Raw genomic sequence first — 16,230 nt, 5'->3', positions numbered from 1 at the left:
TCTGTCCACACTGTGCCTCCATGCCCACCCTCAATGTGCCTCCATGCCCACCCTCAATGCCTCTGCCCTCACTGTGCCTCCATGCCCACCCTCAATGCCTCTGCCCTCACTGTGCTTCCATGCCCCACTCAATGTCTCTGCCCTCACTGTGCCTCCATGCCCACTCTCAATGTCTCTGCCCTCACTGTGCATCCATGCCCACCTTTAACCTCCCTGCCCTCACTGTGCCACCATGCCCCCCTCAATGCCTCTGCCCTCACTGTGCCTCCATGCCCCCTCAATGTCTCTGCCCTCTCTGTGCCTCCATGCCCCCCTCAATGTATCTGCCCTCACTGTGCCTCCATGCCCACTCTCAATGTCTCTGCCCTCACTGTGCCTCCATGCCCACCTTTAACCTCCCTGCCCTCACTGTGCCTCCATGCCCCCCTCAATGTCTCTGCCCTCACTGTGCTTCCATGCCACTCTCAATGTCTCTGCCCTCACTGTGCCTCCATGCCCACTCTCAATGTCTCTGCCCTCACTGTGCCTCCATGCCCACTCTCAATGTCGCTGCCCTCACTGTGCCTCCATGCCCACTCTCAATGTCGCTGCCCTCACTGTGCCTCAATGCCCACCTTTAACCTCCCTGCCCTCTCTGTGCCTCCATGCGCCCCTCAATATCTCTGCCCTTACTGTGCCTCCATGCCCACCCTCAATGTCTCTGCCCTCACTATGCCTCCATGCCCACTCTAAATGTCTCTGCCCTCACTGTGCCTCCATGCCCACTCTCAATGTCGCTGCCCTCACTGTGCCTCAATGCCCACCTTTAACCTCTCTCCCCTCACTGTGCCTCCATGCCCACTCTCAAGGTCTCTGCTCTCACTGTGCCTCAATGCCCACCTTTAACCTCTCTCCCCTCACTGTGCCTCCATGCCCACTCTCAAGGTCTCTGCTCTCACTGTGCCCCCATGCGCCCCTCAATATCTCTGCCCTTACTGTGCTTCCATGCCCACCCTCAATGGTTCTGCCCTCACTATGCCTCCATGCCCACTCTCAATGTCTCTGCCCTCACTGTGCCTTCCTGCCCACTCTCAAATCCTCTGTCCTCACTGTGCTTCCATGCCCCCTTCAATGTCTCTGTCCTCGCTGTGCTGGAACTCTCCTTGCACGGTTTGATACTGCTCGGCCTATCAGAGAGAACCGGTGTGTGATATTTAATTGCCATTAGATAAGGTTACACGGCGCACTATAGGCGTGTTAAACAGAATGATCTGATTTTACTTTTGTGCAATTTTTTAATCTATTATTTTTTCTGTATCTGCAAACTGTTACTCACAGTACAAACTGCCAGACTCTGTGTAATAATTAACCGTGCAAAAGGGGTGATAAATATGCCTGGAATATTGGACTGATTAACTTGTAATATGCAGTGCCCGTATGATTTATAATAGAGCAAACTCCAGCACTCAGAATTGATATATTAATCATGTCTGCGTGTATTGTCACTACCAGTAATTATATTGAAGACAGATACCTGTAAATCACCATTCTCCGGACTCCTGCATGGTTTAGACCAGGTTACAGGCATAGGGGGGGAAAAAGCTTTTTCTGTGAAGTCCAAGAGAAATGTTAATTATATTCATTACTCATAGCACCCTGGAGTGCAGGTACTGACCTGGGATTAGAAAATGAAAGCCATGGACGTTGCAATTGATCATTTTGTATTTATTTGTTTGTGTAATCCAGGTTATTTCAAGTTGGCCCTAGGTGTAATTATCATTCCCATAAACCGGCTTTCTAATATTTCTGTGGGCATATTCATAGCTTTCTCATGTTCCCATTTCTGTGGATGGGACAGTTTCCGTTGTCTTTCTGTATTAGAGACGCTAGGATATGATGCCATGAACCAGAATCACCAAAGCTTTGCTCATCCCTCTGTATTGTGTTTTGGAATATTTGGCTGAATCTTCTTCTGATGCAGTGTGGCTTAAACCCGACATAGAGTCTCACTAGGCAAGCTATGTCTGTCTAATTAAAGGGACACTCCACTGCCCAAATACAAAATAAATACAAATCACTGTTTAGTAGATATACCCCAGATAAAAACTTGCATGCATTTAATTGTGCATTTTTTCATTGGGTTAGATATAAAACCAAGTTGCAAAACCTGCAGATCTCTTGTCTGCTGCCTTTGCAAGCCCTCCCCTTCTAACCCCGCCCAGACTTTCTGTGGCTGTCCAATCACAGACTTCCCAATGCAGCACAATGAGAAGTCTTTTCAAGGCAGGTACTCTGGGCAATTGCTGCCTCTTGAGTTTAGTTCCACTGAGCTAAACAAACCACTAAGAAACCTTACCTGTTGTCTGATTAAAGGACCACTATAGTGCCACAAAAACAAACTCGCTTTCCTTGCTCTATAGTGTTAATAAGTCCCCCCACCCTCAGGGTCCCACTCCCGCCGGGCTCTAGGGGTAGGAAGGAGTTAAACACTTACCTTTCTCCAGCGCCGGGCTCCCTCGGCGCTGGGGACTCTCCTCCTCCTTCCGACGTCATCGTCTGAATGCGCATACGCGGCAAGAGCCACGCGCGCATTCAGTCAGTCGATAGGAAAGCATTTCTCAATGCTTTCCTATGGAGGCTGGCGTCTTCTCACTGTGAAAATCACAGTGAGAAGCGCAGAAACGCCTCTAGCGGCTGTCAGTGAGACAGCCAATATAGGCTGGATTAACCCTAAAGTAAACATAGCAGTTTCTCTGAAACTGCTATGTTTATAGAAAAAAAGGGTTAATCCTAGATGGACCTGGCACCCAGACCACTTCATTGAGCTGAAGTGGTCTGGGTGCCTATAGTGGTCCTTTAACAGCCAGGCGAGTGTAACCAGGTCTATTGAAATCTCTACTTTTTGCAAAATGAAAAAAGAGACCACATTCTTCACATACAAAACTTTTCAAGGGGTTGTTACTATTGCCCAATTTAATGGTACTCATTTTATCTACAGTCGGAAGGATGAAGGGCTGAGTCAGCCATGATGGGATTGAACTTGCGATTTGAACAGATTCTACTGATGATGCATTAGCCCACTGAGCGTTCCCAGCATTAAATAAGTTATAGAAAAGAATAGTTATAGGAAAGTTTGCCATTTAAAGGTATGCACACGCTCTTGGAGCCCTAAAAGGCCTTCTAATATATATTCTTTGGCCCTCTATCACTGTTAGTAAGACATTTCCGGGGGCAGAGGGGCTGCAGTAGATGCTTGATGCCCCCTTTATTGGCCAAGGAGACGAGGCAACTCCAGCCCTAATGTTGCACAAATATCATATATTAGCTATCATATCATACCATCATGTAATAACTATAAGGACTCAGAAGACGGGGCATGTCCAATGACCAGACCTCTGCTGGTTTATTTTTATTCTGGTCCTGGGGGACCCTTCAATTGATTAATTAATTGATTGATCAATTTTGGAGAGACACGATTGGGCCTTTCTTATAATTTGCTAAGTTCTCACAGACCTATATGGATTATAGCTGTAAATAATGATGAAGTGTTGCTGTTTGCAGCTATAACTGACCAGGTAATACCTGTTATTTCCTTGGTAATCGTACGTTCCAAAACGGAGCGTAACTGAATTTATCACTGTTGCAAATGTGCCTATGCCACGAGCTCCTGAAGGAGCCTGTTGGCTAGCCTCCTGCTCAAGGACTATTGGGCATGTAACCGACCCATAAACGATTTGATTTGTGTGTTTTCCCTTTTCTGTTCGGGAACCTCTCCTGACACCTCCATCATCGTTTTCACACTATGTATCCTAAGTATTCGGCTGGGTGGCAGTCGTTCGTATGCACGAACACGTGGGAACTGAGTTGGCAGCCAACTTGTCCAAACTCGCAAACACCGCTGAACTTAAACGACCGCCTGCTTCTTTTATATACATGTCAGGAGAGCGCTGTTAGGTGGGATTATTTTTAATGAACTAGGCGAACACCTAGGAGTCAGAGGATCAGTTCGGTATTTCATTCGGTGTTGGACTGCTGAAAGTGACTGACCGCTACCCCCTTTTCTTATGGGACTATTTGGGCAGAAGCCACGTGTGCGGTCGGTCAAAAGTTTACTTTGATGGAAAATCCAATCTGTGTGTATAAATTGAGAGTGCTTGCCTGCATTAAACAGATCTACTCCCAGCATTCGGTCTCGACTAATGTGTTGGGGGAATACTATAATCACCATAGAGCTATACTCAATGTACGAGAGCTTTGATCACTGGAAGCTGGATCCAGGGCCCTGCTTCAGGGTGGGAAGCAATGGCGAGACCCTAGCCAAGCTGCGGCGGCTAGGGGCTGAAGTGCTGATGGTGTCCCGGCGATAGCTAGGTAGCGTGTTGGCGGAGGTACCCATTCGGGGTACCAGGCAGTCCGCCACAATCACCAGCCCAACCATTTACTTGATATTGTTTTGCTGACTTGTTACTATATGCAGCACTGTGGTGGCTCGGGTAATGTGGTGGCTCGGGTAATGAGTTGCTCACTCACTGGAGTTGACAGCATTGAGAAGTACCATTGTACGCCCACCGATTTACCTGAGTACGGCCGAACTCTGCGAGGCTGACCTGGGGCTGCGGATTGCTGCTACCTTAATGCACCCAGCACTGTGCACATAATGCTATTGTTTTATTGTTCATACAAACTGGAAAATGATACCAATCACCTTGTGATTAGCAAATGACAAGTTATATTATTCTCTGAAGGTATCTGTTATAAAGAGAGAATAAAAAAAGGCCAATTCAGCCATTCTGCAAATATCTGGGGAACATGTAGTCCAGAAAATAACAATCATTTTACCAGAACCATAAGTTCTCTCTGTCAAGCTCCCCCTGTAAGTTTAATAAGGATTACTTACCTCGTTTCCAGCGCAGAGACACCTCGGCAGCAGTCACCTGCTTTGCCTCCGTCTTCGTCAGCGTGTCTGCTGATGTCATGCGGAGATGGACATCTACCAACATTGACATGGAAAAAAGGGACACTTTAATTTCAGGGGCGTGTGGCCAGGGGCAGGCTTATTACTAATAACATTTAATAACAACTAAAATGTAATTTAGAACGTGCGGAGTGGGGGGAGGAGGTTATTATATTGGGGGGGGAGGAGGTTATTATATTGGGGGGGAGGAGGTTATTATATGGGGGGGGGTTATTATAATGGGGGGGGAGAGGTTATTATATTGAGGGGGGAGGAGGTTATGAATATAATAACCTCCTCCCCCCCCCCCAATATAATAACCTCCTCCCCCCAATATAATAACCTCCTCCCCCCAATATAATAACCTCCCCCCCCCCCCCCCCAATATAATAACCTCCTCCCCCCCCAATACTGGGAGAGGGAGGGAGTCGCTGTCAGAAATTGACACATATTGTTAATGATCCGATACATATGATCGAAACCAGGTTAGCAGACGATCACAATACCTGAGTTTTTGAGTTTGTGCAGTAGAATGTCGTGGTCTACTGTGTCAAAGGCCTTTGCAAAATCAAGTATAGCTCCAGTTAGGTCTCCTTATTCCATGCCAGTTTGGATGTCATTGCAAACTTTTAAGAGGGCAGTTGTAGTGGAGTGATTCGGGCGAAAACCCAATTGATCAGGGGTCAGATAGTTAGATTGTTGGTAATACATAGTTGCATATGGACCCATTTTCCTAAGATTTTTATTTTTTTTTTTAAATTCTTTATTTTTGGTGCAAGTTGCATGAAAGGTATACATTGCTTCGAATCATTTGATACAAGTATTGTACACAGATAAGTACAGCGGTAAACAATGTGTATAGCATCACAAGTTGTGGTGTCTAGTTGGTATGTTGCACGTTTTGTGGTTTTTGGTGGTCTGTCGTGTTGTATCGATTTTAGCACTAGTTGGATTTAAATATGTGTGCCCCCTCTATGTGATATATCTCGGGAGTTAAAGACCAGCGAGGCATGCGGGTTCTGGATCACTTTAATAGTATGAGGAGGGTCGGTTGTTGATTCACCAGTGAGGCCGGCCTTACGTGGTGGTCGCTATTGTGTGGTCCTCGACTATGTGTATTCCTCTGACCTCTATCCAGTCCCTCCCTGGCGTGGCTAGTAGGGGGGGGGGGGGGGGGGGGAGGCGTCTCGAGCTCAGTGTGTGCGCTGTGTGTGCCCTTTGGGTCGCTCGGATGAATTATGTGAACATGTAACTATGTATTGACGTACATTAGAGTAAGTTGAAAGAGCAAACCATTAAATAGTAAACGTTAAACATTGCATAACTTTAGGTTAAGAAAAGTCTCAGAAATGTCTCTGCTGTTTGGGACACTTTGGAACGTCTGCCTGTTCAGGTCTTTGGTCTCCTTGCGCCCCTATTTTCGGAAGAAGACTTGTCAGAGTCAGTGTCTGAGAGGAGCTGTGTGTCCTGTGGGTCTTGAGCTGAGCCCCGTTGTGGTTGTAGGTCCAAGGCCGCCAGGAGCGCGGGAGTATCTGCTGGGTCTGTGGCTTTATAGTACTTTCCCCCTTTGTTAATCCATAGGGTTTGCGGTGTCGCCCATCTGTACGTTAGTCCTGCCTTCCGCAATACTTGTGTGAGGGGTTGCATGGCTTTGCGCCACTGTAATGTGGCTCTGCTGAGATCTTGAAAAAATGATAGTGTACAGTTCTCAAAGTCGTAAGGTGTCTTCCCTTTCATAGCTGCCAGCAGGGTTAATTTGTTGGACATCGATTGACACCTAAGGATGATGTCTCGTGGTGCATTTGCAGGGGCTTTAGGAGATTTGGCAATTCTATATGCCCCATCGAAGGAGAAATATTTAGCCTCTCTGGCTGAGAGTAGTGATGCCACTAACCTCCTTATGAAGTGCGGTAGTTCTTCAAGGGGTACGGTTTCTGCTACCCCCCGCAGTTTTATATTCTTCCTCCTGCATCTGTCGTCCAATATTAGTAACTGCTTATTCGTTTCAGTTTGTTGAGTCTGGATGTGTAGTACCCTGTCGCTCAATTCCTTGAGGCCTTTCTGCAAGTCTGTTACATTATGTTCGGTGGCTTGCGTGCGTCCCTTTACCGCTTGCACCTCCGTTTTGAGAACCGCCAGGTCCGCCTCCCACATCAACCTGAGGTTGTCTTGAAGTCCCGTGAGCATTTCTTGTATCTCCCGTTTGGTCGCCGGTGCTTCTGCTAACATTTGGCTTGGTGCCCCTCTATCCGTCGGCATCGGGCTTTGACTTATGGTCCCGCAGTCTTCCCTTACTGGTGAGGGCTCTCGGGTGGATGCTGTCGCCCTTATCGTCGGAGTTTTCGCCGACGGCGGTTGTTGCAGCATGTGATTTATGTCTTGTTGCGGCTTGGCCGTGGATGCAGTCGGCCTTTGGGTTTTTCTCCCCATGTTGCCGGTTAACAGGTGCAGGTAGTCGGGGTCGTCCCAGTCTAGTGGGCCTCCGCAGGCTGCTGGAGCGTGTCGGATAGCGCGGTAGGCCTTAGTGCCGCGGGTCGGAGTTTTTTTGCCCGGGGTCAGTAAAAAAGGCATCGGCAGGTTCAGGGCAGTACGCTACGGTAAGATCTGACCTTATTTCTTTAGTTGTCGTCAGGATGTTTGAGATATCGAGTGGATTAATGTTTCAGCGCACGGAGCTGTAGAAATGGCGTCTATTCAGTTGTGCTGCTAGGCTCCGCCCCATCTTTCCTAAGATTTTTGACAATACTGGGAGCAATGATATTGGGCGATAGTTGGAAACCAAAGTAGTGTCACCACTTTTATGGATAGGCACTACTCTTGCAGTCTTCCAAAGTGTGGGTATTTATCCAGACACCAAGGATTCGTTAATTAGGGTTGTGACAGGTTTAGTAATTGCTGGCACACTGAGCTTCAACATCATTGCTGGGATTTGATCAGGTCCAGACTGGTTTTTCATTTTTAGATTATTAAGGTGTTTCTTAACGACACTAATGGTTACAGGTCTAAAATAAAGGTTGCTGTGGAGCTCGGTTATACACTCAGACACATTACTGGGAGTATTATTGCTGTGGAGCTCTGTTATACACTCAGACACATTACTGGGAGTATTATTGCTGTGGAGCTCTGTTATACACTCAGACACATTACTGGGAGTATTATTGCTATGGAGCTCTGTTATACCCTTAGACACATTACTGGGAGTATTATTGCTGTGGAGCTCTGTTATACGCTCAGACACATTACTGGGAGTATTATTACTGTGGGGCTCTGTTATACACTCAGACACATTACTGGGAGTATTATTGCTGTGAAGTTCTGCTATACACTCAGACACATTACTGGGAGTATTATTGCTGTGGAGTTCTGTTATACACTCAGACCCATTACTGGGAGTATTATTACTGTGGGGCTCTGTTATACACTCAGACACATTACTGGGAGTATTATTGCTGTGAAGTTCTGCTATACACTCAGACACATTACTGGGAGTATTATTGCTGTGGAGTTCTGTTATACACTCAGACCCATTACTGGGAGTATTATTACTGTGGGGCTCTGTTATACACTCAGACACATTACTGGGAGTATTATTGCTGTGGAGCTCTGTTATACACTCAGACACATTACTGGGAGTATTATTGCTGTGACGTTCTGCTATACACTCAGACACATTACTGGGAGTATTATTGCTGTGGAGTTCTGTTATACACTCAGACCCATTACTGGGAGTATCATTACTGTGGAGCTCTGTTATACACTCAGACACATTACTGGGAGTATTATTGCTGTGGAGCTCTGTTATACACTCAGACACATTACTGGGAGTATTATTACTGTGGAGTTCTGTTATACACTCAGACCCATTACTGGGAGTATTATTACTGTGGGGCTCTGGTATACACTCAGACAGATTACTGGGAGTATTATTGCTGTGGAGCTCTGTTATACACTCAGACACATTACTGGGAGTATTATTACTGTGGGGCTCTGGTATACACTCAGACACATTACTGGGAGTATTATTGCTGTGGAGCTCTGTTATACACTCAGACACATTACTGGGAGTATTATTGCTGTGGAGCTCTGTTATACACTCAGACACATTACTGGGAGTATTATTGCTGTGGAGCTCTGTTATACACTCAGACACATTACTGGGAGTGTTATTGCTATGGAGCTCTGTTATACACTCAGGCACATTACTGGGAGTATTATTGCTGTCGAGCTCTGTTATACACTCAGACACATTACTGGGAGTATTATTGCTATGGAGCTCGGTTATACACTCAGACACATTACTGGGAGTATTATTGCTGTGGAGCTCTGTAATACACTCAGACACATTACTGGGAGTATTATTGCTGTGGAGCTCTGTTATACACTCAGACACATTACTGGGAGTATTATTGCTGTGGAGCTCTGTTATACACACAGACACATTACTGGGAGTATTATTGCTGCGGAGCCAACAATATGGAGCTCCTAAACAGAGGAACATTAGGAGAGAAAGGAGAAACAGAGGGGTTTGGGCCCAACAGTTAGGGAGGAATCCTTTGCAACAGTCTACACAATAAAGACGCTGTGCTTTTTATAATACGTTGCACGTGTCTTATTACGTTGCAGATTAAGACTTTCTGAACAATAACTTAGATGCTTCAGATCCTGTAAAAAAAAAACCTCATGGGACTTTAACGTGATACTTTAAGGCAAAGCAGGGTTAAGCGCCATTGTCTAATCGCCGTAATATTCCTCTCCAATGTACTAAGAAGTAATTATTCTTCTTGTGATTAAGTGAATTTTATAGCTTCTCAGCGGATCGTAGAGATGTCTAAAAATGCCAAACTCCTAACTTTCTTTGCGAACAGTTCTCTCGGTCCCGTCCTCTGAATGACAGGCTGTACTCAGCCATTTTGACATAATGCTTCCAATCCCTCTCCTAGCAATTAAGATGACTGACATATGACACCGAGTATCACGTACAGTTATTCTAACTAATTTTCTTCCCAGTACTACCCTCTTTTTAAAGATTAAAAGTGAAGTGCCATTTTCTCCTGCCTGCCAAAGCGGACGTTTTTGTCGAAGATGTAGACAAAAGACAGTAAAAATCAAGCTAATGAGTTGAGTCAGTGAACAAAAATTCAGTCAGTGACGATAAGGAGATTGTAACTTTTTCGAGGAATAATGGAATGAATCTACTTACAGGGCTAACCTTTATTGTGCTTTCAATTCGCTCCCAACCTTTTCATTTCTTACGCGTCCTTTAACTATTAGGAGACTTTAATCTGCATAACAATCGCAAGCATTCGGTTTCTAATGGCGCTTTGTCTGTTTGCCGTCAGCCCTATTCCGTCTCTCAATTCTTGTTTGAGGGTGAAAGGAATTTGCAAAGTATGTGGGTGCTACTTGCAAAGAGTGTTTGGGATTCTTTTATTTCCATTCTTTAAAACACTTTTTCTTTTTTCACTGGAAGCGTAGAATTGCTTTTTTTCATGATATGCTCAAACATTGTGGCCTAAAACTGGCAGCAATATTCAGTATATTTATATCAATTCACCAATTAATTATGCAGAAAATATTTGTGTTGTTTTTTTTTTTTTTTTTTATAAAATGTGAGTTAAAATGTATGTCAATCCATTTAAATATTAATGTATATAGAAATGTTTTCAAAACTTATCAGAATGTAGAAAGTTACATATTGAGTCAAAGCATCCTATAGCACTGCACTCCAGCACGGCTTATCGTGGTACTAATACTGCAGCAAGTGTCCACGTGGGTATTAAATACTGCAGCAAGTGTCCACGTGGGTATTAAATACTGCAGTAAGTGTCCACGTGGGTATTAAATACTGCAGCAAGTGTCCACGTGGGTATTAAATACTGCAGCAAGTGTCCACGTGGGTATTAAATACTGCAGCAAGTGTCCACGTGGGTATTAAATACTGCAGCAAGTGTCCACGTGGGTATTAAATACTGCAGTAAGTGTCCACGTGGGTATTAAATACTGCAGCAAGTGTCCACGTGGGTATTAAATACTGCAGCAAGTGTCCACGTGGGTATTAAATACTGCAGCAAGTGTCCACGTGGGTATTAAATACTGCAGCAAGTGTCCACGTGGGTATTAAATACTGCAGCAAGTGTCCACGTGGGTATTAAATACTTCAGTAAGTGTTCATGTGGGTATTAACTACAGCAGTAAGTGCTCACGTGGGTATTAAATACTGCAGTAAGTGTTCATGTGGGTATTAACTACTGCAGTAAGTGTCCACGTGGGTATTAAATACTGCAGTAAGTGTTTATGTGGGTATTAAATACTGCAGCAAGTGTCCACGTGGGTATTAAATACTGCAGCAAGTGTCCACGTGGGTATTAAATACTGCAGCAAGTGTTCATGTGGGTATTAAATACTTCAGTAAGTGTTCATGTGGGTATTAACTACAGCAGTAAGTGCTCACGTGGGTATTAAATACTGCAGTAAGTGTTCATGTGGGTATTAACTACTGCAGTAAGTGTCCACGTGGGTATTAAATACTGCAGTAAGTGTTTATGTGGGTATTAAATACTGCAGTAAGTGTCCACGTGGGTATTAAATACTGCAGCAAGTGTCCACGTGGGTATTAAATACTGCAGCAAGTGTCCACGTGGGTATTAAATACTGCAGCAAGTGTCCACGTGGGTATTAAATACTGCAGCAAGTGTCCACGTGGGTATTAAATACTGCAGCAAGTGTCCACGTGGGTATTAAATACTGCAGCAAGTGTCCACGTGGGTATTAAATACTGCAGCAAGTGTCCACGTGGGTATTAAATACTGCAGCAAGTGTCCACGTGGGTATTAAATACTGCAGCAAGTGTTCATGTGGGTATTAAATACTTCAGTAAGTGTTCATGTGGGTATTAACTACAGCAGTAAGTGCTCACGTGGGTATTAAATACTGCAGCAAGTGTCCACGTGGGTATTAAATACTGCAGTAAGTGTCCACGTGGGTATTAAATACTGCAGCAAGTGTCCACGTGGGTATTAAATACTGCAGCAAGTGTCCACGTGGGTATTAAATACTGCAGCAAGTGTCCACGTGGGTATTAAATACTGCAGCAAGTGTCCACGTGGGTATTAAATACTGCAGCAAGTGTTCATGTGGGTATTAAATACTTCAGTAAGTGTTCATGTGGGTATTAACTACAGCAGTAAGTGCTCACGTGGGTATTAAATACTGCAGTAAGTGTTCATGTGGGTATTAACTACTGCAGTAAGTGTCCACGTGGGTATTAAATACTGCAGTAAGTGTTTATGTGGGTATTAAATACTGCAGTAAGTGTCCACGTGGGTATTAAATACTGCAGCAAGTGTCCACGTGGGTATTAAATACTGCAGCAAGTGTCCACGTGGGTATTAAATACTGCAGCAAGTGTCCACGTGGGTATTAAATACTGCAGCAAGTGTCCACGTGGGTATTAAATACTGCAGCAAGTGTTCATGTGGGTATTAAATACTGCAGTAAGTGTTCATGTGGGTATTAACTACAGCAGTAAGTGCTCACGTGGGTATTAAATACTGCAGTAAGTGTCCACGTGGGTATTAAATACTGCAGCAAGTGTCCACGTGGGTATTAAATACTGCAGTAAGTGTTCGTGCGGGTATTAAATACACGTGGAGTATGAGATACTCTAGTAAGCCAGGTTAGGTGTGTTATTGTGATAGTATAAAGGAATACTCACAGGGCTACTTACTAAAATGAGAATTCAAAGTGGACTTTAAATTTAAGGCCACATTAGTAAAACTGGAGGCATAAATGTTTTTCCCGTGTGGCTATTCTGACCTTGAGTTTGACATTTTGAATTCTCACTTCGAACACAATAACACTGTCAGATTGTGACCTGATCTGTGCGCTTGTTTTTCAGCTAATCAATGGAGGGGAAGACGTGTTGATATTTTACAATGATCGCGCTTCCTTTCCCATCCTGCTCCAAATGATGTGTTCAGAAAGAGACTGCGCGGACGAAGGTGGCGCGCTGGCCTATCATATCACCCTGGTTGAGCTGCTTGCCGCGTGCACTGAGGGAAAGAACGTATACACTGAGATTAAGTGTAACTCTCTGCTGCCTCTGGACGACATAGTGAGGGTGGTCACACACGACGACTGCATTCCCGAGGTACGCCATCACGCTGAACATTCACAGGGTTATTTACCAAAGTGAGAATTGTTGGGAATTCATAGTGAAATTAGAAATGTAGACCGATATAGCCGCACTGGAGAAGCTTCGAAGCTTTCCACTTCAGCTATTCTGGTCTTAACCCCTTAATGACGGCGGGCGTTCTATGCCGTCCCGGTCCTAAACACAGGCGGGCGGCATAGAATGTCCCCACCGTCCTATTCAATTACACCGTCGCCGTCGATCGTGGTGGGGGGATTCACCTGGCATCCCGGGGAGTCCCCCTGCTTCCGATCCGGCCCTCCTGGGCCATGTGATTGTGAGGTCCTTGCAAGGACCTCATGATCACATGGACGGCATAGCCATCTACAGCATTGCCAGCAGAGGGACTGCCTGGAATGACAGGCAGTCCAGTCCCCCTGCTGGCTGTAAAATGTAAAATAAGTTTAGAATAGTTAAAAATTAAATAATATGTACTTAGATCATATATATATATATATTTATATTTATATTTATTATATGTATGATCTAAGTATATATATATATATATATATATATATACATTTACACATACACACACATATACAGTCTAAGTGTATTTTAATATTAAAATATATATAATTATATATATATTAATATCAAAATATACGTAGAATGATATTGATTACATATATATATATATAATTACAATTATATATATATATATTTATATATAATGTAAAATAAACAAATATGTAAATACGTTAAAAATAAATAAAAATAATTCAAAATAAATAATTTAAAAATAAAAATATATATATGTTTCTTTCTAACTGTATTGTGATATTAAAATATTTATGTATATATGGTCTTGAGAAAAGTCCCTGGAGGACTGAAACGTTGACACCATTTACTGGAAATTTGATGCTTTGAATAAACAGCACGATTTTAAATAATGAGTGCACTTCAAACAAGGATTTATATATTTGGAGGTCGAAGTTTGCACCTGGGCAACATACAAGACCGGGAGCAGTGAGTGCGGGACATTACGTTTATTGTGTATATATATATATACACTCACACTTTGGTATCAATATATATTGATATCAAAATACACATAGAATGAAATTATATATATATTAATTCTACGTATATATTTATGTAATATTTTTACATAATTAGGTCATTTTAATAATTACAATTTGCGGGACCTGCCTGACAACCCATGCCGAAAGTTCAGGGAATTTAATTTGCTAGCACTATATTTAACCCTATAACTTTCCAAGACACCATAAAACCTGTACATGAGGGGTACTGTTTTACTCGGGAGACTTCGCTGAACACAAATATTCGTGTTTCAAAACAGTAAAATGTATTACAACGATGATATTGTCAGTAAAAGTGAAGTTTTCTGCATTTTTCACTCACAATATTATTGCTGTGAAACTTTTTACTGTTGTCTACTAAATATTTGTGTTCAAATATAAGGCTTGCGTTTCAGTTTTTTCACATTGACATTTGCCAGATTTGTTACGTTGCCTTTGAGACCGTATGGTAGCCCAGGAATGAAAATTACCCCCATGATGGCATACCATTTGCAATAGTAGACAACCCAAGGTATTGCAAATGGGGTATGTCCAGTCTTTTTTTCTAGTAGCCACTTAGTCATAAACACTGGCCAAAATTGGCATTCAAATTAATTTTTTGCATTTTTCACACTCAAACAAATATTAACGCTAACTTTGGCCAGTGTTTGTGACTAATTGGCTACTGAAAAAGACTGGACATACCCTATTTGCAATACTTTGGGTTGTCTACTATTGCTAATGAGATGCCATCATGGGGGTAATTCTCATTCCTGGGCTACCATACGGTCTCAAAGGCAACGTAACCAATCTGGCGAATTTCAATGTGAAAACAATGACAAATGTAACATGCTATATTCGACCCTGTAACTACCCAAAACATCATAAAACCTGTACATAGGGGGTACTGTATTACACACGAGACATCGCTGAAAACAAATGTATGTTTTATTGCAGTAAAAGCAAACAGTATTATGACATTCACAGTTAAAATGTCACGTAGCACTAAAAAATGTTTTACAATTTTTTTTCTCCCATTTTCTAAAATATTTTTTTCATATTAAATTGTTTCATAGCTAAATATTTGATGTTAAATGAAAGCCCCGTTTCCCCAGAATAAAATGATATATAATAAGTGTGGGTACATTTAATATGAAAGAGGTGAATTACGTTTGGTCAGACATATAGCCAAATTCCAGGTTTTGTTTACATTTTGTTTTGATCACAACGTGTACATTTGGCTCAGTCCTTAACCCCTTCAGGACCGCTGACGGTTCAGGACCGTCAGCGGTAAAACGTGCGTTTGGACCGCTGACGGTCCTGAACCGTCATAACGGTCTGGGGCTACTTACCTGATCGCCGTCGGTCCCACGGCGGCGATCAGTGCTCCACCCGGTCCAGGGGGACTGCCTGTCTGCCCGGCAGTCCCCCCTCGGCAGATCAGGACCCCACGGCCATGTGATCACTCGATCACATGACCGCAATAGGTGTCTGTGTATCTGCCTGCAGGGGGACTGTCTGTGCTGACAGGCAGTCTCCCTGCAAGTGAAAAATCCAAAAAATAAAGTAAAAAAAAAAACAGTGTAAAATCAGTGTAAAAATAAATAAATAATATGTGTATATATATATATATGATATATATACATGTATTATATCTATATATAATATATGTATATGTATCATATATATAATGTCATATTAAGTGTATTTTTATATTTATATATACGTATATTAATATAAAAATACACTTATATTTAAATTACACACGAATATATACAATATATATATAATTGCTATATATATGGTATATATATATATTATAAAATACAAATAATATGTTAATAAAAATAAATAACAAAAAATAAAAATAATTTTTAATAATTATAAAAAAATATTTATATATGCAATTTTATTCTAACAGTATTTTGATATATATATATATATATATATATTTATATCAAAATATACTTAGAATGTAATGATATATATATCTATGTATAAATAAATAAATAAAAACAATACGAAATATACATATGTCCATATACATAATTACATAAATAATTTCATAAATATACACATAGACG

At 42.5% G+C, this 16,230-nt stretch overlaps 1 protein-coding gene across 1 annotated transcript in view; it reads left to right on the top strand.

Annotated features, from left to right (window-relative positions):
• ITPR2 (inositol 1,4,5-trisphosphate receptor type 2) overlaps positions 1-16,230 on the top strand; it is a 327,302-nt gene that overhangs the window by 176,696 nt on the left and 134,376 nt on the right. Inside the window, exon 31 of the mRNA XM_063446689.1 lies at positions 12,831-13,082. Within this exon, the coding sequence (XP_063302759.1) occupies positions 12,831-13,082 (252 nt within the window). The remainder of the gene's footprint in view (positions 1-12,830; positions 13,083-16,230) is intronic.

The sequence above is a fragment of the Pelobates fuscus genome, chromosome 3 (genome assembly GCF_036172605.1).
Source record: "Pelobates fuscus isolate aPelFus1 chromosome 3, aPelFus1.pri, whole genome shotgun sequence".
NCBI classification, from domain to species: domain Eukaryota; kingdom Metazoa; phylum Chordata; class Amphibia; order Anura; family Pelobatidae; genus Pelobates; species Pelobates fuscus.
Note: the sequence above shows the minus strand (reverse complement) of the source record. Positions and strands in the feature narration are given on the sequence as shown.